This window comes from Protopterus annectens, chromosome 7.part0 (assembly GCF_019279795.1).
Source record: "Protopterus annectens isolate FY-2018-M chromosome 7.part0, PAN1.0, whole genome shotgun sequence".
In the NCBI taxonomy this organism is placed as follows: Eukaryota; Metazoa; Chordata; order Ceratodontiformes; family Protopteridae; genus Protopterus; species Protopterus annectens.
In genome coordinates this window covers 1,016,524,195-1,016,549,431 of record NC_056739.1, presented here as the reverse complement: position 1 = coordinate 1,016,549,431, position 25,237 = coordinate 1,016,524,195, and the positions used below count along the sequence as shown (strand labels likewise).

The following is a 25,237-nucleotide window of genomic DNA, read 5'->3' as shown; positions in this document are numbered from 1 at the left end:
TTTAGTTTTGGGATTGATACAAGTTTTGGTAGTATTATTAGTCCTGGGATTGATACAAGTCTTGAAGGTAGCGTCGGGGTACAGTTAGCATAATGGTTAAGGTGTTTACCTCACAGATACAATGTAAAGTGTTTGATTCTGATCTCTGGTTGTTAGCTAAGCTTGTAATAGTCTGCAGACTGATAGCCTAGTATTTACCTTTGAACCTATGAATCTATGAGGGTCGGGACTGATATAAATTTTGGTGATAGTGTTAGCCCTAGTGCTGGTACAGGTCATGGTGGTATTGTTAATCCTGAGACTGGTAGAAGCTGTAGCAACAGTGTTATTCCTGGGATAGTAGTATGAGTGCTGGGACTGGTAGAAATCTTAGTGGTAGTCTTGGTCCTTGGGAGTGGTACAAGTTTTGATGGTGTTAGTTCTGGAACTCTAAGAAAGCTTGCTGGTAATGATAGCCCCAGGTGCTGTACATGTCTTGGCTATAGTGCTAGTAAGTTGGCTGGTACATGCACGTCTTGTAACTGTGATGCAAAAAAAAAAAAAAAAAAGACTTTGGGATAGGACAGTATTTGTTTCTGTGAAGGAAAGTGTGTAGAGTGTTAGGCTACACTATATAAATGGTATTAATTTGCTGGTGCAATATGGATAATATTTGTCTGTTTTACAGTGCCCTGTGAATGTGTGAAAAGAGCTGTTATTGAAAACATAACAAGTAGTAGTCAGATCTGCATGTGTTTGAGAGGAATAGTGGTTATGCACTTGGTAACTAGCAGAACCAAAAGATATTGGTAAACTTAAATAAAGTTTGGGGAAAATTGTGGTGAAATTACAGGATCTTAATCTGTGTTCTTATTACAAGAAAGGGGACATTAAATCATTATGTATGTACAGCTTGGGATTTTCACCTCTGTTTATTACATATTCATAGTAGTCAGTCAGGTAAAAACTAAAAAAGAACTGTGATATACTTTAAATTGTGTTACCTTTTTTTCTGTAATAGCAATGTAATGAACAAAATACATCCCAAAACAATATATTACACTACTATCTTGCTATGAAAAAGGTGTTGAACATATAAAGTAATTACCTAATAATAATAATTATTATTATTATAATACAATAAAGAATTGTGATATACCATATTTTGTGTGAACGTTATTTAGAAGGGTGCTTGACTGAACTGAAGACTAACTCTACCACAGGAAAGTAAATTGTCTTGAAGGTTAAAATGACAAAATTATGGCAAATGCTTTGTATAAGAAATATACAGTTCAAGTTCATATTTAATCTGTGCCAACATATTTATTTTTTTATTATTATTATTTTTCAGCCTGTAGGCACAGTGATAAAGATATCTGATTTATCCATCCTAAACTGATTACATTGAAGACCTAATGATTTTGTGTGTCTGTACTGAGAAAATTAACTTTTAAATTAATTATTGATGTGTCCCTCCTCACCCAGACAAGACATTTAGCAATAACTTTTTTTTAAGTCTAATTTCATTGAATGCAACAAGCATACCATATGGTGATTTTCTTGCACTGAGTTTGTACTTCAAAATGTGGTAATATATGTCTATATTTGAACAAGATTGTTTAACAAGAAATAATTTGTCGAGTATTTTTAAAATGAATTTGGTCTGTGGTATGTGACCATGCAGATGGGCCACATCAAAATGCATGAAATCCTGTCTCATCTCCTTAGGTCATTTTCAGATTTTGAACCAAGTCATATGAATTTATTTATTAAAAATGTTTCAGGAGGGACTCCTCAGTGGTATAAAACAGAACACTTGGGTCACTGACACTGACTATGAAGCTGAATGGGGACAATTGCATGTCTTCCAATATGTATTGTTTAATTCTTTGCATTGTTGAAAAGTTCACTTGCTGGTCCGACATAAGGTTCCTGTGATGCACAAACGATGAAGCTTGGAATAATTACTTATGATTTATTAAGGTTCCCATGCCATATGCAGGAATATATTGTTAAAATAAACTGGAAAAAGTGACTGAACTATATACAATTTACAGGTTCAGTTAGCAGGTATAAAGCGTTACTGACAGCTGATGAACCAACAATGATTGGTTGGGTTTGACATGTGATCCTATACGGTACTTTGATGGATTGTTAGTTTCTTTCTTTCTTTCGGTTTTTCCCGGTTAGGGGTCGCCACAGCGGGACTCCGGTCCGCTAATGATTGGCAGTAGATTTTGACGTGCTGGCTTGCATTGTATTTAAGTAAACGAATCTAACTAGGGTATAAGTGGGAAAGAGGGAAGGGCTTGATTTATCACTGTGATGGAGCGCTCTTTTACAAGATGTCTATGAATATTTCTTAACACAAAAACACATATCCCGAATTAAGTTAACCATGTGAATGAAGGTTGGCGCCATGTTTCCATGTTTGCTGTCAATCCATCTGTCTGTCCATTTATACTAATATTTGGACCAGCGTAATCAGCAGAAATACTCTACATGCCAATTTAGGATCATCCTCTTCACCACACCCAGTTATCAGTGCAGTTACCATACCTGCTTTTTAGAGCATTTAGTAATTTGCCTGTTTGGTGATTTACAACTGCCTTCCATGAAGTCAGTAAAGTAGTAATGTAGTTACAGGTGATCATTTTTTGACTAATAAAAATATAACAACCACACCTTTTCGTCTGAGAGGCAGATAGACAGAAGCACAAATGCAGTTATAACTATTACTAATCCCATTCAGTGCGCGGGAAAAACAGCATTAAAAAGTAGCTCAGCTGTGCCACATGTGCAGACCCCACATAACGCAAAAGCAGGTGCAAACAGAAAAAAAGGAGAAAATGATCCAGCCTATATTGTCATGTTCCTGTTATTATTGTTTGCAGTTTGCTCTGTATTCAGTAGTGGGATATTTATTTTCAGCCATATCCCAGCTGTCTACCTTTTCAAACAGCCAATTACCCAAAGAGATAATTAGGAATAAATACTCCAAATCAGTGACGCTTTTATTCATATGTGTCATTCACTCGAAACATGCCAGTGTATTACAATGCATTATCTGATGGATAGAAAGTTTATTTAAACAATTACTGATTCTCTAGTTACTTCGCTCCTTGCTGATTTGCTAAGAACTGGCGCATTTCAGGAAGGAGAAAACAAAATTAGGGGGCAAAGTCAGGGACGACTCTGAAAATCAGCATTTTACAGCTATTGCCATTTCTAACAGCTGCCTGTGTAACACAAGCAGCAAATGAAGACAGTTGACGACAGAGAACTAAACCTGTCCATATCATTTCGAGGTACTTAATTACATAACAGTTTAATTATTTCATGAATATAAGCCAACCCCATTTTACGCATGCATGCAATTAATTTATTTTTTTATGGTGTAATAAGCAGCCTCTCTACCTCAAGATGTATGCATTTCTAAATATGAATGCGTGCATCTTTGCAAAGCGCACTATCTCTCTCTCTCTCTCTCTCTCTCTCCAGACTCTCCCTCGCTCCCCCTTGCTAAGACTAGGAGAATAGCACTCCCTCGTGGACGAAATGCCAGACAGTTCCTATTGAACTCACATTCACTTGGTGTTAAATAAAACCAAGGAGAAGGGCTTCCCAGCTGCACATAGGACGGTTTCTTGGAGCTCTTCACCCCTGCAAGCGGTCTTCAACCAGAAGGGAACTCAGGGAACGGCGCGCAGCAACCCAGAGTATTCTAAATGGTTGTCTGCAGATGGACAGAAACAAACCAAGATAAGAAATGCTTGCAAAAACTACCAGGAGTATAGGATAGAGGGGTACACGGCATAAAGTTTCTAACAAGGTACTTTTTTCCTGAAGCATTCGGACGTGTTTATTCTAAGTGCAAATGCTAGACAATACATCATATAAAAGTAATGCAGAAAGAAAAAGTTGGAAGCTGTAAGTGTAATAAAGTAATGGATCATTATTTCCAGCAGCCAGTTTTGTTAATGTAGATTAAGTGCAGTTTACATTTCTTTAATAGTACATTTTTTTTCTGAGTTTATCCTGCCTTATACATCTTAATTACAATCAATATAGTGCTTTATCGACTAAACTAATTTCAAATCGAAAATTAGGTCAAAAAAGTGTTTTACGTTTTCAATGAGGACATGTGAGTATTAATTTATATATATGTCGTTCTCTTTCACGCATCCATATGTCTGTATATAAGTAGATATACGGCGCGATACACACACACACACACACACACACGCAGACACACTGTTATAGACATATAGACAGAGGTTATATATATATATATATATATATATATATATATATATATATATATATATATATATATATTTCTATCCATCTGTGTCCATGTGTGTGTATAGATAGATACAGAGAGATGCATACATAAAGTACTCTTTTGTTATCGGTGAACTGGTTCACAGACCTTTTTCAACGGTAAGAGTAAGTACAATGTATGTATAGAATATTTTAGTATATTAAACCAATATTTTGCAGGCTGTAAACTTTGACAGGTAAAACATATTAATGACAAAGAAAGTAAAAGTATTATAACATGCATGAAATAATCATAAAGTGTTTGCTAATATCTGTACCAGCTATTTTTTTTTTGTTTTCAATTCAGGTATTTCAGTAATCATGAAAAAAATGCTCGGAGATGCTGTTTGCAGCTGTTAAATCGCTCTGCTAAACTTTCATTTTTTCATTTGATTTACAGGTGCGCTGAGGGGCGAATAAGGAAGATCTGCTTGCTCACATAGATTTGCTGGTTTCTGGCTGGAAACTTGTTTGTTGAGGAAAACCCCATAAACTGCAATTAAACTGAGAATGTTTGCAATGATGCGGGCAAGGCTTCCTATAAACTTGAGTAAAGACTGCAAGATATGTAGAACGCATTGAAATAAAAACGAGAAAGACAAGTAGAATAAGGACCACTTACAAGCTATGAACATGAGCACTGTTTTAATGTAGACCAGAAGAGATGGAAGCAGCAGGTCTGGAGAATTTGTACATAACTAGTGAGACCATCTGGTTCATGAACAGCTCCTTGGAGAACTCTAGTCTTGAAAATAAAACCGGGGGTAGGAATACCTCTGGCAACCCACTACTGCGCAATGAAGACGCGGCCAAAGTGGAGGTCGCTGTCCTCTCTGTTATCCTGTTCTTCGCCTTGACTGGTAACATTTGTGTTCTCTTGGCCATCCACACATCAACCAACAAGCAACCCCGCATGTACTATTTCATGAAACACCTGAGCATTGCAGATCTGGTGGTGGCCATCTTCCAGGTGCTACCACAGCTCATCTGGGATATCACCTTCAGGTTCTATGCGCCGGACATTTTGTGCAGACTAGTCAAATACCTGCAAGTGGTTGGGATGTTTGCGTCCACCTATATGCTCCTTCTAATGACTATAGATCGGTGTCTTGCCATCTGTCAACCCCTGAGATCTTTGCACCGCCGTTCAGATCGCGTGTCTGTCATTGTCTCATGGATCATAAGTCTACTGTTCAGCATCCCTCAGATTCATATATTTTCTTTAAAACATATGGGCGCCGGGGTGTATGACTGCTGGGCAGACTTCATCCAACCGTGGGGTGTCAAAGCTTACGTGACCTGGATAACACTAACTGTATATATTATTCCTGTTGTAATCCTCACTGTTTGCTATGGACTCATTAGCTTTAAGATTTGGCAAAATGCTAAGCTGAAGACTAGACGGGAACCCAACATGGTCATGGCCACTAAACCTGCTAGGGGAGCTATGCTGTCCAGAGTCAGCAGTGTGAAACTGATTTCAAAAGCCAAGATCCGAACAGTGAAGATGACTTTTGTTATAGTGCTGGCTTACATCGTATGCTGGACTCCGTTTTTTTCTGTGCAAATGTTGTCAGCTTGGGACCCAGATGTTCCACAGGAAGGTAAAATATTGTATTTTAAACACACTGTACGCACTTTAATTTCTCGAGTAGCATACATAACACAGGTCCCATTCCCAAACTGCCCCAATATTCATCCAACAAACTAAACTGGGGCACATTCTAAGGACTTCCAACTTCCCCAAGTAGTATATAACTTACAGGAGGTTGGGGATAGGGTGTTATACAGCAAAAGGTTGGGCATGGTGTTCAGAGGAAAATATTTTCACCACTTCTGGCATATATACTGGCTGTTTGTAAACGAAGGTGTTCCTGTTTCTGTGTGACTACAATCTATACATCTCAACCATTTTAGCTCAAGAATTCTGGACATTGCCAAAATAAATGAGGGACAACGTACCAAAATCAGGATACAATTGTAAATACTGCTGTTATAAACTTAGAACGTTGCTAGATGAATACCAGGTTTTGCCTAAGCTTGCATTTCCCCAAAAGGTGAGTAGTCTGAAATTAGAACGTCTGTCATTATTAAGTGACTTCAGTCCTCAATGGATTGCCAGGAAACCACTGATGTATGGTAAACAGACTAAAAATATAAGTAATATTCTGACCATTCTGCGAAAACCTAGACATTTGGGAGGTATGCAAGAACCTCCAGCACTGGAAACAATGTTTTTGCACATAATGACTTAGTCCTTTTAAATTCTTGGTACCTTTAAGGAATCGACCTGCCGTGTCCCATCCACGTTTTATAACTGACCAAAAAGTGACCACAATAAAGCAAATTATGATTAGATTAAAACGCGCTTGATTAAAGAGCACAGCTGATAGCTTACATTAATCAAAAATATTACAAAATTTAGATTTATTTTTTCCGACCTTAGGTATATTCATAACTTTATCTGGTCGGAAGATTATGATATCACACATTCTCCTGGCGGAGACAACAGTAGGATTAAAATAGAGGATAAGCACCACTAACATCTGTGCAAGAATCAATCCCCCGCTGCAAGATAAATAAGATCTGCTGGCAGGATAGACAAAATAGCTCCCTAATCCTTTACAGATCCGTCCCAGAAGGGATGGATAACCGTAAATACACCTCACAGGTGATGCCCACAATCCTTTACGAAAATGACTTGCTGTGGGAATTGCCGGGGCTAGGCTACTAATGCTCTACCAAATCAACAACTTTGTAATAAATTAGGAATCAGATGGCGATAGGAAGTTTAAGGTGTGAAGAGATTTTTTCATAAATATTTTTTTTCTTTTCCTTTGTTGTTACGTGGCATACATTAGGTTATCCCAAGTGTGCAACCTCATTTTTAAAAATACATCATTTTGCCTAGCCGAGGGAGCAGATGTTCCATTTCTTAGGCTCATGGATCATATTAAATTGGTACGTGAGTGAACAGATAAGGTAACCGTAGTGAGAATAATGCGTGCCAGATATATTATTAGAGATGGAATCAATGATTATTATTATGATTTAGAGTGTGTGCTGCGTCTTTAATGCTAATATACAGGCTGTATACCATGTAAGGGACAGTTTAGTTGGTTAAGGAGTTAGTGGCACATGAATTTTGCGCAAATTCAGAAGTTTCTGATTATGGCACCACTAATGCACACAATGGACATGTACTCATTAGCATAAACATATATTTTTAAGAGTGTTTTGCTGAGTCTACCATAAATTAAAGTCCTCTACTGTGATTGAGTAAACAGTTGCTATTTGCATCAACACTGTCATTCGCACAAAAGTTGAGTTAATATCCATAACATTACATATGGACAGAGAGGAGCACTTACAGTTATGCTTTGATTGTCACCATTCAGATTTTGTTAAGAGTACCATCCTTTTCATCGGGCACTCTCTGTTGTTATTGTGGCTGGAAATCCTGCTGTGTACACGTGTGTGTGTGTGTGTGTGTGTGTGTGTGTGTGTGTGTGTGTGTGTGTGTGTGTGTGTGTGTGTGCATTATTTCTGGATCTTCTTAGCTAACTTCAGAACTGTGCTCCCACAATATATGTGTGAAAAAGAGATACAGCACCTACTAAGAATCTAATAGTTCTATCCTCTATTCAGTGAGTACCTTTCCCAAGAAGTTTGCTTGAGTTGTATCTCAGCATGCCCCTCATCCCTAGTTATCCCTTTCTTCATCCCAGCCTCAAGCAGCATTCAAGTTAGAAATAAATCTGAAATAATCACAGACAACTCAAACACACTTACATGCAAAAACTTACACTGATACACATACCCTGATACACATACAAATGCAGATATAGACATATACTGGCATTCTCTCTCTCTCTCTCTCTCTCACTCACACACACACACACACACACACACACACACACACACACACACACACACCATTGCATGCATATAGACACACTGACAGATGATACACACAAATTAGCAGTTATGCACATCTATGTGTGAAGTCATTTGTGATATTACTTTCCTTTGAATATGAGTGAAAGTACTTAATCTGTATTTTATTTTTGGTTAATGCGCTTGATTTGATTTGATCTAGGCATTGCATCTACTTTTTTTTTGCTTGTCAGAATTTTTATTAAGGTGAATCGTTCTGAGGAGGGGAGTGTATGTGTCTGAAAGGGCATGCTTAAAGTCCATTACTGTAAATTATTAATCAAGCAATTTGCAACATTGCCTTTAGTATAAACTAGAGAAGTAAATATTTTTTCAGCAAACCAAATAATTCTATGCATGTTGCATAAAATAAATATTCTTTAAGTGATGTCAGTGCTTTGATGATTTACATAATGGTTTACAAATGTAACTAAATGTTTATAAACTTCAAAAAGTTCAGATGCATGTCACTGTCTTGTAATATCAGTGTTCTCGACCATCATTACTTTTCTATGCCCACTGGTAAATATTTGTTGATGCAGGCAACAGGGTGCATGTGCCAGTAATGTATTTATTACTTTTGTAATATGAATTACTGGAGAAAAGTGGGATGAGAGCTACGGGGTGAAAGTTCTGACTGCTGACGTTTTGCATGTGGAAGGGCTTTTCTTTATGCCTTAGCCTTATTTCTACCTAGGATCCTCAACTGGGAGTTCTTATTCAGTGCAAGTGTAAATAAATGCTTCAGTCTGCTAGCATACAAGAAATTAATTTCTTATACCTTCTCAAAATAAAAACAGCCTAGTACACACTGTAGGTGTCAAATGAAGTGATTTGTCAGGTTTAAAATGTTCCTCCTTGGAGAGGAAAGCTGGATTCGAGTTCTATAATGTTTCATCCTCACTTTTGGCTCTCTGTAACCTGGGCTGCTAGCTAAACAATCATTCACAGTATTACAGGTGGGAGTGGTCCCCTTCCATTTCAACTTCATTTCTGTTATGAAAAGCTGCAGAACAGCTATATGTATGTACAAATATACATGTGTATATATTCGTGTGTGCACCCACAAACACACATACATACATAAGATGTAAAAGTTGTGTTCTCGTGTTAAATTATTAATCAAACTTGTGTGTGTAAGTATTTATATTACATACATGGAAGAATTACCCATGCTAATAAAGCAATGCAGTGTTCTGGTAGTAATTGTATGTACTACAAAGAGTCATAACCAACGTGTACCGAGAGAACCTCAGGCTAACAAAAACAAATAACCAATTCAGCCCGAGGTATACCCAAGTCTAAAACAGAAAGCACACGAAGCAATGACATAAAAACTCATTCAACTGAAGTGTTTACAAGTAGTTCTGATGAAGTCCCAGTAGCATAAGGGGACAAAAGCACTTAACTTTAGGCAATAAATGTGTGGTTTGTTTTTTCTAACAAGTTTTTTCATCATTGCTTCATGTGCTTTCTGTTTTAATCTGGGTTATACTTTGGATTGAATTGGCTACTACAAAGAGTCATTCCAAATATCTATAATGTTTAGTACTTCATAGCCACTTGAACTACTACTATTTCTCATGCTGACAGAATAGTTATTCCATATAAAATTTTACCCTGCAAGCCAAATACACAGATTTCAGAAGGATAAAATTAGGATGAACTTCAACAAAACAGCTTTAAACTTTCACAAAATAATAAGTGCTGCAAATGTCTGCCACCTTCATCCCCAGAATAATAGTAAATCAAATGAAAACAATGGGAAGTATTCAGCATTAAAGCTACAACTTCCATGTATTCCCTAGCAGGTAGCCATGTCCCCTGAAAGTTGATGTTCTGTGCTGTTAACCTGATAATGCACAAAGCACTTGCGTAGCTAATCCTGATCATAAACGTAAGCAACCCTATGTCACAAATACAAGGCACATCCCTATGGCACATTGTCACTTCAGCAGTTATAGAGTGAAGACAAACTGGCCCAATCCATCAAAGGGATATGTTTATGAGCATTGTACTCAGCTGAATGAAATTTGACAGTTTATTATGCAAAATTGCATGACTGAGAATATGACCTGTCCCCACAGTTGTATGATCACTTAGCTGGTAAATATAAGTTGTGAGGGTGCAGTCTCCACATGGGTATTACAGGGGGATTGCCATTTCCCAATAAATACTATGTATTTAGTTACATTCGTTGGTATGTGTACATGTGCACGTGCATGTGTGTGTGTGTGTGTGTGTGTGTGTGTGTGTGTGTGTGTGTGTGTGTGTGTGTGTGTGTGTGTGTGTGTGTGTGTGTCTGTGTGTCCGTGTGTGTACACGTGGCCTGTAGTATGTTATTCTACTTGTGTATGGGACATACGAGTGTGTACATTTGGTGTGTTTGATTTTACTGTGTTATTTGTGTGTCTGTTGCTTAATGTTGATTGAATGAGCATTGTTTTAGAGAATCCATAGCAGTGTGTGACAGGATGTGTGTTCTGCTGCTTTTTTAAAAACTTGTTTTGAGGTCATTTTTTTTTAGATAATTAAATATATATTCAGATATATAGATAAATTATATATATATATATATATATGCACACATACACACAGATGGAGAAACAGATACAGGTATTAGATACAGATGGATGTGTGATAAAATATGTGTATGCATTTAAGTTATAGATAAAACATTTGAGAGAAAGTAAATGACTGCATACGATTTGACAGAAAGTGTACCACATGATAGATTTTGCAAAACATAAAAATATACATTTGTATAAATGTGTATGCGTATGGTGTGTGTGTGTTTGTGTGTGTGTGTGTGTGTGTGTGTGTGTGTGTGTGTGTGTGTGTGTGTGTGTGTATATGTGTGTGTGTGTGTGTGTGTGTGTGTGTGTGTGTGTGTGTGTGTGTGTGTGTGTGTGTGTGTGTGTGTGTATGTATATATATATATATATATATATATATATATATATATATATATATATGTGTGTGTGTGTGTCTGTGTGTGTATATATATATATATATATATATATATATATATATATATATATATATATATATATATATGTAATATGGGTCTACATTACTTAATTGAAATTTCATAATCTCGAACAAGAAACGTAGAAACCCACTTAAGAGAAAGTGCACTACATCAAAAGTGCACTTTCGCAAAAGCCAATTCAAAACAAACTACTTTAAACACTATTTTGCAGGGGATCAAGCTCCCCTGCACCCCCCCATGTGGGGGGCTGTGCCCCCACACCCCCTCCTACTTAAATATACTATACAGGATATATGTCCTTATCCCTGCTGTAATCGGCTTTTGTAAAAGTGCACTGTTGATGTAGTGCACTTTCACTTAAGTGGGGGTTCGATTTTCTGTCTGTCAAAAAAGTGTGTTTTTGACAAACAGAAGTAAACCCATATATATGGGTCCCAGTAAGTTGACTGAGTTTTCAGAAACTCAAAATTCATATGGTTGAGACCATATGATCGAGTTTTTAAAAACTTGAAGCTTTTGAATGGAGATTGTGGTACAGTACAGATCAGGAAATTTACCCTTTACTTCACTGTAGTGTGATTTCGGAGTTGGTATATATAATTTGCAAGGGGTGTGCGGAGCACAGCCCTCCACATTGGGGTTGCAGCTGGGCTTGCCCCCCTGCAAAAAGGTAAAAAAGGTAGATTTTTGTCTTTTTTGTGTGGTTTTTTTTTGATGTTTGAGTTTTCAGAAACCTGATCACATGGTCTTGAGCATATGAATTGTGAGTTTCTGAAAACTTGATCTTCTGACATAGACCCATATATATATATATATATATATATATATATATATATATATATATATATATATATATACACACACAAACGCACACACATATACATCCATGTATGTGTGCCTACATATATGTGTATTTATCTGCATGTATTATAGTGTGTTGGCTCTGGAATATAGTCGTTTGCAGTGTGGAGTATGGTATCATTCTTACAAACAGGTGCCTAATTATTTACTGTGGTATAAAAGTAAACAGCCTAGAGGCCTAGAATCAGGAAGTTAATTTCTCATTTGGACAAGTACCAAGAAAGAAGACCCTACAAATATGTAATATCTCAGCCCAGTAAGGGCTAATGTGCAGAGGTTTACCAGTGAAAGTATTTACAACACAGAAAAGGAAATGAGGTCTGTGGAAAGCCATTCAGCAAAAATATTTTGGATACAGCCCACTTACTGGAGGGATTATGAGGGTTATCTATACTGTGCGATTCTAAAACTAGATTTCTGTTTTCTACAGCTGCAAGCAGAAGGGGTGGTTTTAGTTTGTTCAGGCTGAAAATGGAAAGCTAAGAATAGATGTTACTTTTTTATTTCTTTTATATATTTACAATAAACATTTTTTTTTTTAAAAAAAACAACATGCCCCAAGTGTTTCTTGTACTTTCCAATGGTGGTGTGAGCATGTGCATTTGACCATGGATTTGCCGTTTATAGATCTTTACAGTACCTGTGCTGCCAAGTGTAAGCTATGTTTGAGATACCGGGTGATCCCTACAGAGAAGTTATTTTTGTGTCCCAGGTGCATCTCTGTTAGTGTTCTTTGAGTATTTTCCTTTTGACCCCAACCAGGCATGGCTTATTGAAAAGACTTGTGGCGTCAAAAGTGGAAACTGACCTGACTCTTTTCCAGCTATAGCAACAGTTAGTTGTTCTGGCTGTGTAGCTGCCAAACCCAAGACTGTGTCCGCTGTGAAGGAACTATAAAGGATGACCTGGAATTGTGCCCTGTTGTTTTTGAGTATTACATCACTGTAGAAAACTGGAACTGAGCAGACTCGGCAAAAATCTTGCCATCCCAGCTATAATGTGATGCAATGAAAACATCTGTGGACATGGAAGAAACTAATTACATAGAATATGATTAATTAACAGTAGGCTAGGATAATTTTTAAAGTACAAGGAATAAAATGTTATAACTGGACTTTAATAATAACAAACTGGTAAGGGCACAGATGCATGCTTTACAACATATTTTAAACCTCTAGCTTGACCTGACAACAAAAGTAAAGTGAAAATATTAGACCTTTTAGCATTAGACAGATTTAAAAGAGCATTATCAAGTAATATAATAAATGGGTATGTTATTGTGATGCTAAGAACTCTGATAAGCTAGTAAATTTAGTGGATCTTTTATGAAATGACACAATCTAATCAGCTAGTAAAATGTAGTAAAACCCATTGTTTAAAATGTAATTTCTGCTTCTGTGTGTAAAATGTCAGTAAAATGTGCCATATTCTGTAAAACAAAATTTAGCAAGTGGTGCATTAACTTGTTTCATATGTGGTGGAAGGGGTTAGATTGCGGAGTTCTGTACCACTAATATTGAAGATAGTGTTTATGGCAGAAATGTGAAAGCTGTTGTGGTGCAATAAATGAAGTTCTTCTTTTGGAGTGTAATAATACAGCTAGAATCACTCAGTGGGCATTATGTCATCATATTAAAACCAAGCCAGTAAAGTATGATGTATTTTTTTTTAAGAGAGATCCAAAACCTGCTACATTCCAGAAGAATAATTATCCAACTAAGTTTAAAAAAGTATAAAAAATGGATTTTTCTTTCTCTTTGTAAGTTCCACATGTTTTTGGAAAAACATTACCGGCTAACATTACTGCTGCTAAAACCATTTCCAGTTTCAAATAAGCCAATATGAATATACAGGCAATAGGGAATTTATGTGTGGAAAGGAATTTTGCATTCTTGAAGGTCTTCTGACAATAAAGCCTTATATCAAACAATCATGTCAAGGCTCTTCCAGTGTGTAAGCATATAATTAGTAGTGGAGATAATATGAATTCATGGTGACAGAAAAGAGAATCTCCTCACACTTGTAGAAATAGGAAAACTGATACTACTATGGCTATACCCTGTCATCTGCTTCACAATGTAATATGTTTTCCCTGTATCCATGAAAAGGGTGGGAAGAGGGAAAAATCTGCAGACACAGTGCTGCAAACTGATACACTTAAGAAAGAGGTATAGTAATACAATGTATTCAGCATAAGACTGGATGGGGAAATCTAGGCAGAGTTCTGACAACATTTCTGATTGTGTAAAGTAAAAGTCAGACTCTCAGTAAGCGGTATCTGCAAGTAAGAAAAAAAATAAAAATTAAGATAAAGTTTGTTCTGCGACATCTTTTACAGAGGTACGGTAAAACAGAGAGGGAAAAGAAGTTTTGTATTTGGTACCCTCTCATATTAAGTCAGAGTGAGAGCAACCTAAAAGAAAATAGAACAGTCACGTGGCTTGTACAGAAAGGAAAGACAATAAAGCAGGAGGTAACTTACCTCACTCTGCAGGCTAACACACAGAAGAAGTTGCAGTGGCACTGAGGTTTAGGGCAGAAGCTATATATTTGTTCTCAAACAGGTAAGAGAGAAAAATAACCCTAATTAGTGGACTACAAGCCAGCTACACAAAATTTAAAGGTGCAAAATATGAAGATGTTGCTTTAAATACCGAGAAAGAAAGAGAATATAAAAACGGTTGTATGTGTAGGAAGTTAATAGGATGTAACAATAACTGCTTAACTCTAGGAAAGAAAAGAAAGGCATTCTACATCACTTTCTAGTGCCAAACCTGATAGGATATTAATAGTGACTCTAGCTTGTGGTCCTGTATTATGAGTTCATCTGGTGATTGAATGTACAGCTAGGGACATCACGGGATCACTAGTAAACTGTAGTAATGGATAGCAGTAAATACTACTAATCCTAGCCTACACTACAAACTTCCAAAGCATTGCCATCACATACAGGTAAAGCCAGTGCTACTACCAGAGAACTAGTCATGGTATTTTACAGAGTGGCTATCCCTAAAGGGGTACCTTTAAAGCTATGTTTTGCTCCCTCAGAGCTAATCATCTGTTGCTCACATAAACTCCCCTCAATCGCCAAGTCTGCCAGTCTGTCCCACCTCACATGGACTTACTCTATGTACAGTGAATATAAAAAAATGTACATACCCCTGTTAAAATGCCAGGTTTTTGTGATATAAAAAAATGAGACCACAATAAATAATTTCAAAACTGTTCCCACCTTTAGTGTGACCTGTAACCTGTGCAATTCAATTGAAAAACAAACAAATCTTTCCTTGAGATTAGAGGGAAATTCTGAATAAGGTTTTTGGTTAGGCTTGAAGTCATCTGCCGACTGATTGCCTAGCACTTACTATGAATGCAAAAGTGCTAAAAATGGTCCAGTGTTCTGAATTTTTAGTGACTCCTGATTTTACTAAAGAATTTGTATTATTTAACAATGTATCAGAGGTATGCTAGTGAGCAGTGCTATCCCAAAACTTTTAAGTGCAGGAGAGCCCAGTGTACTGCAGAATCAGGAAGACAAAAATGCAAAAATGAAGATACTCAGCCATTAAAAGAGAATGGCTAGCTTTACAAATAGGCCTTCTGTACCTTGAAATACTACTTTTAGGTATGCACTTTAGTTTGAAAGGTGATCGCTCTGCAGTACAGTATCTGAGTAGGCTGACTGGGTCTATATCAGTCCGTCGAAACAGCTGACGATCAAACACCAGATGTTCGAACTGTGAAGTTTGAACACTGATTATCGTGAAGCCGCAGAACACCAAATTCTTTCCCAGGGAAAGAATTTGGTGGGCCAGTTCTGTGGCCTCACGATTTTCAGGACTGTGGTGGGAAGTTACGGGTTGGGTTCAGGTAAGTGTGTGATTGTGTGGACATTATGGTTAGGGCCCGGGTTAGGTGAGTTAGGATTAGGGCACAGGTGAGGTGGGTGTGCGATAGTGACAGACTTTAAGGTGGGATAGGTGAGTTAGGGCTCGGGTCAGGTGAGTGTGCGATAGTGACGGACCTTAGGGTTAGGGTTTGGGTTAAGGTAAGTGGATAGATAGTAGTGTATGTACAGTTTAGTGTAGGGTTAAATGTAGGATTTTAACTGTTTGTGTGTGGATTGCTGTTTTTTTTGGTGTGCTTGTGTTGTGTGTGTGTTTCTTGGAACAGTGATTGTTTTCCTTGGAAAAAAAATCGCTGTTCTAAGACTTCGATGTTTTTGTACTTTGTGGTTAGAAGTTCGAACATATGGTGTTCAAACTTCAGCCATTTCGGTGAACTGTTATAGACCCGGCTGACTGATGGCACTATGAAGTGCCAGGGGTACTATATGCTCCCAAGGTTTCAGAGTTTAATAAGCTACAGGCCCAGCCTTCTCAAATTAAATGCCTACAGGCTATTTAATGGTATCGACCAATTGTTATGAGTCCCAAATCACTGCATTTTGCATTGGGAGTGGTGTATTTGCAATATGTTAAATCTAGAACATAGGTAATGTACCTATGTAAGTAAGCCCTAGAGTGTGGAAAACGTTTCACAAACATGTAAAGAAGAAACACTCTGCAACAGTCAATAAACACGGCTTAATTACTGATTACTGTGGCAGAAAAGTAAGTATCGTGGAGGGACAGAATTAGGAAGTAACCCTCATCTGGAGGAGAAGCAGGAAGGAAGACCCTAGAACTGAGGAGCACATCATGCCATTTACTGCTAATGTGTGGTGTTACACACTGCTTGGAACTATCTACAAAAGAGTACTGGAACCGAGGCCTGGCAAGACCTACAATATTTTGGGTATAGTCTGCTTATTGGGTGTGCCATGTGTACTGTGCAAAAAAGTTGATTTTGTTATACAACTGCAAACCAAAGTGCTGTGTTTGTTTTGTTCAGTCAGACACTAGAATGGCAAGAAGGTTAGTTGTTTTCACTGCTGAATAGCTGTAGTAAAACATTTTTTTGCATAAAACAGTTCTTCCAATGCTCCTTGGAATTTACAGTGATATGTCTGCGTCTCTATAGATATATAAGTATATTACATTAGGTCACAGATGAAGTTGAGACACAGTGCATTGATTGATTTCATCTACAACAATTATAATTAAAAACATCTAAACACAATAATTGCAAAAAGTAACCTTTACCTAAGCCTCTAATTTCAATAGTACAGTAATGAATCATGATGAAGCTTGTATAAGTGATTTATCTGTTTTTCTAACTGCACAGGGGAATGAAAGCTTTATTTTATCACATCAGAGTGCTGGTTTATACACACACATCTTTGTAATATGTACATATAAGTGTGTGTGTGTGTGTGTGTGTGTGTGTGTGTGTGTGTGTGTGTGTGTAGATGGATAGTAGAAATAGCAGGACCTTAGGCTTTATATACAGACACAAATATATGTATACACAAGCAGAGACACATATATGGTCATACCTCTCAAGTGTACCTCATTACGAGGAACGTACCTCATTTGGGGTCTTAAAAAGTTCTTGTTCCTCGAAGTTCCTCAAAGTTCCACATTGAAAGACTCTGTAACACATTCAGTGTTAGGAATTTTTTAAGTGAAATGCATTGTAAATAGAAATGAAACATATTAATTCATTAAAAGATCTTCTTTATAAGTAAAACCAGCATATTTAACCATCCTATGACCTTCCTAGTTGAAGTTGTTAGTAAACCATTAGTATGTGTTCCACATTTTGCCCAATTGTTCCACATTATGAGGGCTAGTGTTCCTCATTTTGGACATGGAAGGTTGAGAGCAATGTATATGGTTTACATTATTTTTGGTGACAAATCCTTCATCAAATTGTGAATTGGATGGCTAGTTTACTCTAGTCACAAGTTTTCAAAAAATGAACATTGTCAGTCTGAAGTTAGTGTGAGACTACCACACAGAGGAGATTTCCTTTCCCTTTTCCTTACTGTTGAGCAATATTAGAGTTGGGGTATGTAAGCTGCAGGGGAGTGTGGAGGATACAGGGTGCTTTTCCTCCTGCAAAAAAAGCTGTTTTGTTTTAGGATCAACTTTTTTTTTGAAGTCATCTATTATTTTTCAACTGAGTTTGCTGTTCTGCCCAACAACAGAGAAACAGCTAGGGTGGGGCAAAAGGGGCAACCGCCTGGGTGCAACATGTTAGGGTCTACAATCATAAGATGCCATTCAATCAGTAGTACAGTTCCAGTATTTATTGTTGTGGCACCATTTCTGTTTATGTGGATAGGACTGTAGATAAACTGTAGCAAGTGGCTTGTTATAGTTTGAAAGCAGATCTAGCAGGAGCTTAGGCTTATAGCTAGATAAGGAATGGCACTGGCTACAACAGCCAGACAGATATACTGTAGCTCTGGATGACAATATTTTAGTATATTTATCTGAGTTATATATATGTGCATATATATGTTCATAGGTTCATAGGTTCATAGGTTCATACTAGGCTATCTGCCCTAGGGCATTTATAAGCCTAGCCAGAGTATGTTTGGCTTTCGCCACCCATTTTAAATTAATTTTGCTATGCCCTTTTTCGAGGTTAGTATACTGTGCCTCTGTCTAACAGTGACACAGAAGTGATACCTGGGGTAAACCTATGATCTCCCATCCACTCATCAAGATTCCTCTTGAAGAGTCAATGAGGGACTCTGCCTAACCTGGACTGGGATTTTATTCCATAGTAAAGGGAGCCTCTGGGTTATGAATCTGTCCCTCCAGCATGTCCTATTTATTTCAGTGCTGAGGTTCAAGTCTCTCGAGCGTGTAGCTCGATGGGATTTGGATTTTTTGAGGTGCAGCATGTCCCTTAATTCCGGGTTGGACATGGCCTTATACGTCAGGCACAGGTCACCTCTGAGCAGGCGGTATGCCACTGAGTAGAGCTGGAGTTTCTTTAACCGGGCAGCATATGGCATCTGTTTGAGCCCTTTGATCCTCTTGGTGAGGTACTTTTGGGGTCTTTCCAGTTGCTGCAGGTGTTTGGTAAGGTACATCCCAAAAGGGGCATTGTACTCGATTATGGGCCTGATGAGGGATGAGTAAAGAGGCACGATGACCTCCCTAATCTAGATGTGAATCCTTCATGATTAGGTGGGCTATATAAAATGTTTTTCTAACCACTTTGGCCACGTGGTTGTCAAATGAGAGATTGCTATCAACTTGGGTCCCCAGGTCCCTAATGACTTCTTCTGTACTTAATGGATTACCACCTATGTGGTAATTTGTGGGCACTTTGCTTTTGCCAAAGGGGATGACTATACACTTTTTGGCGTTTAGCTTGAGGCCATGGCTCTGGCACCAGTTGTCTGTTTCTATGAGGCCCTTTTGGAGGATGCTTGTGTCGGCTGGAGAGTTGATTATGGCGCCCAGTTTGCAGTCATCTGCGAACTTGGTCAGCCACAGTCCTTCCGTGTTGGCCTGTACCTCCGAGAAATATATACCAAACAAGAGAGGTCCCAGGACTGAGCCTTGTGGGACGCCACTTGTAACTGGTTTGGAGTCTGACATGGCTCCAGCAATTCTAACCATGTGGGTTCTGTCCTTGAGCCAGTTTGCAACCCATCTAGTGACATAGGGGTTTATATTTAAGCTGGTGAGCTTATCTATAATGCCCGAGTGGGGTGTTGTATCGAAGGCTTTTGCGAGGTCCAGATAGGTTGTGTGGACCACCTTCCCTTCGTCAATGGCCTTGGTGACTGTTTCAAAGAAGTCAACCAGGTTTAAGAGGCAGGATCTGCCCTTAACAAAGCCAAACTGGGTAGGATCCAGTGTCTGTAGGTCCCCAATATCTTTATTTATGAGGTCCATGATGATCCTTTCCATAGCTTTGCAGACCAAGCTAATCAGGCTTATGGGGCGATAGTTTCCAGGGTCCGTTGAGGCACCACCTTTGTGGAGAGGGACCACTGTTGCTGTACGCCACTCTTTGGGTACATATCCTGTAGTAAGGCTGAAATTGAACAGTAGTTTTATGTTTGGGTTTAGCTCTTCTTGGAGTTCATGTAGGACGCAGCCTGGGACACCGTCTGGTCCCATTGATGCTGTGTTTTTTGCTTTGGAGAGGGCGGCTCCCACCTGAGCATCTGAGATGTCGGGGGGGCAGCACTCTGCTGGGATAGATATTTGCCCTTTGGGGGGGGGGGGGAGTTTGTGCTGAACCTGTCAGCTAGGATGTTGGCAATGTCTGTGGGATCAGTGTATTTTTTGTCATTTTGGACTAATTCTGAGCATATCTGGGAATTCCCACCCAGGTTCCTAACATAACTAAAGAAAGCCTTGTGATTATCTTTAGTGTCCTGTGCAATTTTTCTCTCGAAGCTGGCCTTTGACGATTTTATGAGTGCCCTTAGTTTTTTGCTAATACTGATCAGAGATGCCTTCCCTTTTAGGGATTTTGCTCTACCATGTAGCTTCCTCCTTCTATTGTATAGTTTGTTTATGGCTGGGGTCCACCAGACAGGTCGTCTGCCTTTGGAGGATTGGGTCTTGGTTTTATTTGGGATTGCATGAGCCATGCATTCCTGAAGGTGTTCATAGAATGCATTTATAAAGGATTCTGCGGTCTGGGCCGTATTTTCCACAGGCCCGGGGGCTTTGAAGGATTCCACCTCGGTTTTGAGGAGTGTGAAATTTGCTTTAGAGAAGTTTTTCACTGTGGTTTTCTGGGCAGGGGGTGGGGTCGGGATGTGAATATCCAGTGAGATCAGTTTATGGTCTGATCTTACCAGTGAGGGATACACTTCTGGTCTGGAGCATAGAGTCCCCATGTTGGTGATGATCAGGTCCAGTATGTTTTCCCCTCTTGTGGGAGTGGTAACAAGTTGTTCCATAGCATTTGAGTTTATGAATTCTAGGAACCTTTGGGCAAGGGTGTTGGAGCTAGAGTAATGCTCCCAATCTATGTTTGGGTAGTTGAAGTCGCCCAATACAATGGTGTTCGGAGAGACCTTCATATTTTCCAGTGTTCTCAGGAAGGCCGAGTGGGGTTCCTGGGTTTGGGAGGGTGGTCTGTAGCAGGCTATAAACTGGAAGGCAGTTTTACCCACTGTTAGTTGCACATGGATAGTCTCTGATGCTTTGTGCTTTGCCACCAACCTGGAGGTGTGGGTATCTTTGATGAATATCGATACTCCCCCTCCTTTTGTGGTTCGGTCCAAGTTTTGGGGCCGAAAAGCATGGTATGAGGTATAACCTGGTAGTGCTGGGGTGCTCTCGGGAGTCCTGAACCAGGTTTCTGTTACTGCACAGATATCGATGTTCTCCATGCTAAGGAGAGTTTCAAGTGCATGCATCTTGAGGTTTAGACTTTTGGCGTTGAGTAGCATTACTGTTAGTTTCTTATCCCTTGTGATACCTATGGAGGTGGGTTTGTCTTTTGAGCCTTGCCTAAAAAAGGCACTATGGGGGTAGCAAGAGCCTTTGGCAATATCCGAAAGCCCAGGGGTGACAGGTGCAAGCCGTCCCTAGCGAAGCATCGTGGTTTGTCGAGCATGTCATCCCAGGCTGACAGGCATTGGATCCCCTTTGAATGACACCAATACTTAAGCCAATTGTTGAAATTGATAATCTTGTCTTCATACTGTGGCATCATTCTTGGTGAGGGTAAGATGCTACTCAAGGTCAGGGTCATACCGGCCTGGGCTACATGCCCAGAGAGCTCCTCTATGTCTCTTTTCATGTAGTCCAGGGAGGTACGTCTCAGGTCATTCACACCAGCATGGACAATGATTGAGTCATATTTGTACTTGCCTTGGAGTGACCTGAGTGCTTGTGTTATGTGGCGGATCCTAGCACCCGATAGGCAGCTCACCGTGACCTTCTCCTTGTTCAGCCTGGTGAGCGGGACGTCAGTGTGCCTGATGATAGAGTCACCTATTACAAGTGTATCAGGTGTGTTGTTTAGCCTTAAGGGCTGTGACTGTTCGGCACACTGGCTTTGTGAGCTATGTGTTGCATGTGTTTTGTTTTGGGGTAGTGGTTGCTTGGGTGTCTGCTTTGGAGGTCTCTGCTGCATAGGCAGATTTTTATTTAGAGCCTCCAAGTATGTTTTTGTGTGTTTATGTGTTTGGTTTGCTGTCGTGGTAGGTCTATGTGAGACTGGAATTGTAGTGAGTGTGGTTTCCTTCTCCTCCTGACTGGTTACGCCAGTACTGAGTTGAGAGAGCTTAGCCTGCAGTTTGGCTATATGGTTGCATCTCTCACATGTGTTGGAATTTGTTGGGAGGAGGAGAGGGTTGTCTGTGTACATTAGGCAGTTGTAACATTGCCTCAAGATTCCCAGGTTCACCAGCTGGACTGGAGATTGACAACTGACCTTTGGACATGCTAGAATAGTATTGGGAATTCCTTTATAATTGAAAAAAAGGGCCAATGGGGAACAAGTTACTCAAGGGGAGTTTGTGAGGGTGTAGTGCTTTTAATTTTTTTAGTGCTGACTTATATAATTGCTTTAGTGAGCAAGTGCTAGGCTTTAGCATAGGAATAGGGTGTTTATTATGAGAACTAGATCAGTTCCAAGGCTCAAACCCAAATAAGCGGCGCTGCTCGATGAAGCACTATGCACAAAATCACGCAAAGCCGCGCTACAGCGGGTTTTATACAGGCAGACTTGAAAGAGCTAGAAATTGGCCCAAAACAGCCAACAGACTACCAGATTCCTGTGCTGAGAACACTCCTCCAGGGACAGATAGCCTGCTCCAAGCTCCCCACTGCCACTGGTGAACAAAGAAGCCTCCCTCTATCCAAGAAAGGAAATGGCAACACAGGAACTTTCCAAAAGTCCAGAATACAGCAAAGCCTGTATTTGGACTACTCTAGTGCATGTATATGTGTCTGTGCTTGCATATACATAGATACACACACACACACACACACACACACACACACACACGCACGCACACACACACACACACACACACACACACACACACACACACACACACACACACACACACACACACACACACACACACACACACACACACACGCATTCCAACATGGACTTTATGCTCTTGGTGAAATACTGGACATTCTTTTAAACAACATTTTCTATTTCGACAAGCAGTGGTTTAAACAGATACGTGGAATTGTCATGGATGCAACTGTGTCACTAAGGTTGACAAACAGTTATCTGGCAATATGGAAAGACCAAGCAGTGCGTAATTCACCTTGTTTTCACATGATGGGATGCTGTCTTTGATTTATGGATGACATCTTTCTGGTCTTGAAATATTCACTGGAAAAACTTGGAACTATCCTTTAAACACGTTGAAAGCTCCCTGTCCTTCCTGCACTTCATGACCTACTACAGGATGGCAAAGGTTGAATTCTTGAATATAGCTACAGTATCTTCAAAAAAGAAGACTCTACTATACTTTCCAACAATTTATTTAGGAAACTGATTTATGCTGATTTCTTGCTGCATGCTTCATGCATGCTCCCTCACATTACCATACATAATGCAACTACATCTCAGCATGTGCACATTGCATGTGTGTCAGTGGAAACGGAATTGTTCCTAAAGAATGTGGACAACCTCCAATGGGACTTTATATAACAAGATTATTAATGGTCTTTAATCCAGGGAATATTAAACCACATCACCATACTCAAGGAGAGCAATGCAAGCACCATCCTAGTTCCTGCCACTGAACCTTACAACATCCCCCAGAACACAGAAGAGCTCAAACACAATTTGACTTTATATCTACATGATGGGCTCAAATGAAATTATAAATGTCATACTATCCCGCTAGAGCATACTTAATGGGAACAGGTCATTCAAGAGGATCCTAGACTCTGAACCACTCTTTGCCACCAGGTTCGAAACATCAGGGACTGATTAGAAGCACTACGTCGAGAATACAGCATGAACATTCCAGGCACCTTCCCTTGTGGATCACCTCTGTACAAGTTTTGCATCTTTATAGGTTCATAGGTTGGTACTAGGCTATCAGCCCTAGGACCTATACAAGCCTAGCCATAACAATTCCCTGACTATTTCTTCCCACAGTATTTACTTTCCTGGACCCTTGTCTAGCAGGGTGACTGACGTGATCCCAGGGGTGAATTTCCTATCTCCCATCCAATCATCAAGGTTCCTTTTGAAGAGGGCCAAAGAGGTGCTCTGCTTGACATGTATGGGCAGTCTATTCCAGAGTCTGTGGAGTCTCTGGGTCAGGAACCTATCCCTCCAGCATGTTTTGTTCATTGTGATGACAAGGTTTAGATCCCTGGAGCATGTGTCTCCAAGGGATTGGGATTTCTTTAAGTGTAGCATGTCCAACAGCTCTGGGTTTGACATGGCCTTGTATGTTAAGCAGAGATCGCCTCTGAGTATATGATATGTGGCAGAGTATAGGTGGAGTTTTTTTAGATGGTCAGCATAGGGCATCTGCTTTAGGCCTGTGATTCTTTTAGTGAGGTATTTCTGTGGCCTTTCCAGTTGTTGCAGATGTCTTATGAGGTACATACCAAATGGGGCATTGTATTCTATAATGTGTCTAATGAGGGATGAGTAGAGTAGGACAATGACCTCCTTTTTTCTGTGTGAAAAGCCTTAGTGATGAGGTGTGCCACACAGAAGGATTTCCTGACTGTTGTGGCAATGTGGTTATCGAAGGTGAGCCACAAGGGATATTTTTGCTGCCCAACAAGGAATAGCTATTACAGTAAGAAACACCATAACTGCAATACTTCCTATGATGTTTATTTTGCTAAATATGATGAACTTCAGGCATTTTCCATTGGAAAGTCCATTAACCCCCCCTCAAAAAGAGAATTATTTATAACATGTCTGACATCTGCCTGAAAGACAGGACTAAGCCAGTCACTAGACTTACTGTGGGCTTCAGGGATTATACAAAACTCAACACACATGTCATAGAAAAGGTCCACAATGGCTCTGTGGAAAGCAGCACAGGAGATTTGCAAGAAACATGAGAGCTAGAATGGGTTATCCACCTACAAGCATACCAAGTCTCAGGGCAAAATATTTCATGGTCCATTAGGACTATCCCAGAAATAAGAAAGCTTGACCCCAGTAAGCTTTACAGGAATGACCTCACATAAGTCCTTTCACAGAAATATAATACTCTGAACTGTGAACCATCAAATGTTTTATAAACTAGGTTTACTATTTAAAAGAGTTATA

The 25,237-nt window shown here is 39.3% G+C and overlaps 1 protein-coding gene across 1 annotated transcript in view; it reads left to right on the top strand.

Moving 5' to 3' along the window:
• Positions 1–3,602: 3,602 nt before the first annotated feature.
• LOC122806827 (isotocin receptor-like) overlaps positions 3,603–25,237 on the top strand; it is a 231,401-nt gene continuing 209,766 nt past the window's right edge. The window contains exons 1-2 of the mRNA XM_044077568.1: positions 3,603–3,811; positions 4,703–5,906. Of these exons, the coding sequence (XP_043933503.1) occupies positions 4,967–5,906 (940 nt within the window). The 5' untranslated portion in view covers positions 3,603–3,811; positions 4,703–4,966. The remainder of the gene's footprint in view (positions 3,812–4,702; positions 5,907–25,237) is intronic.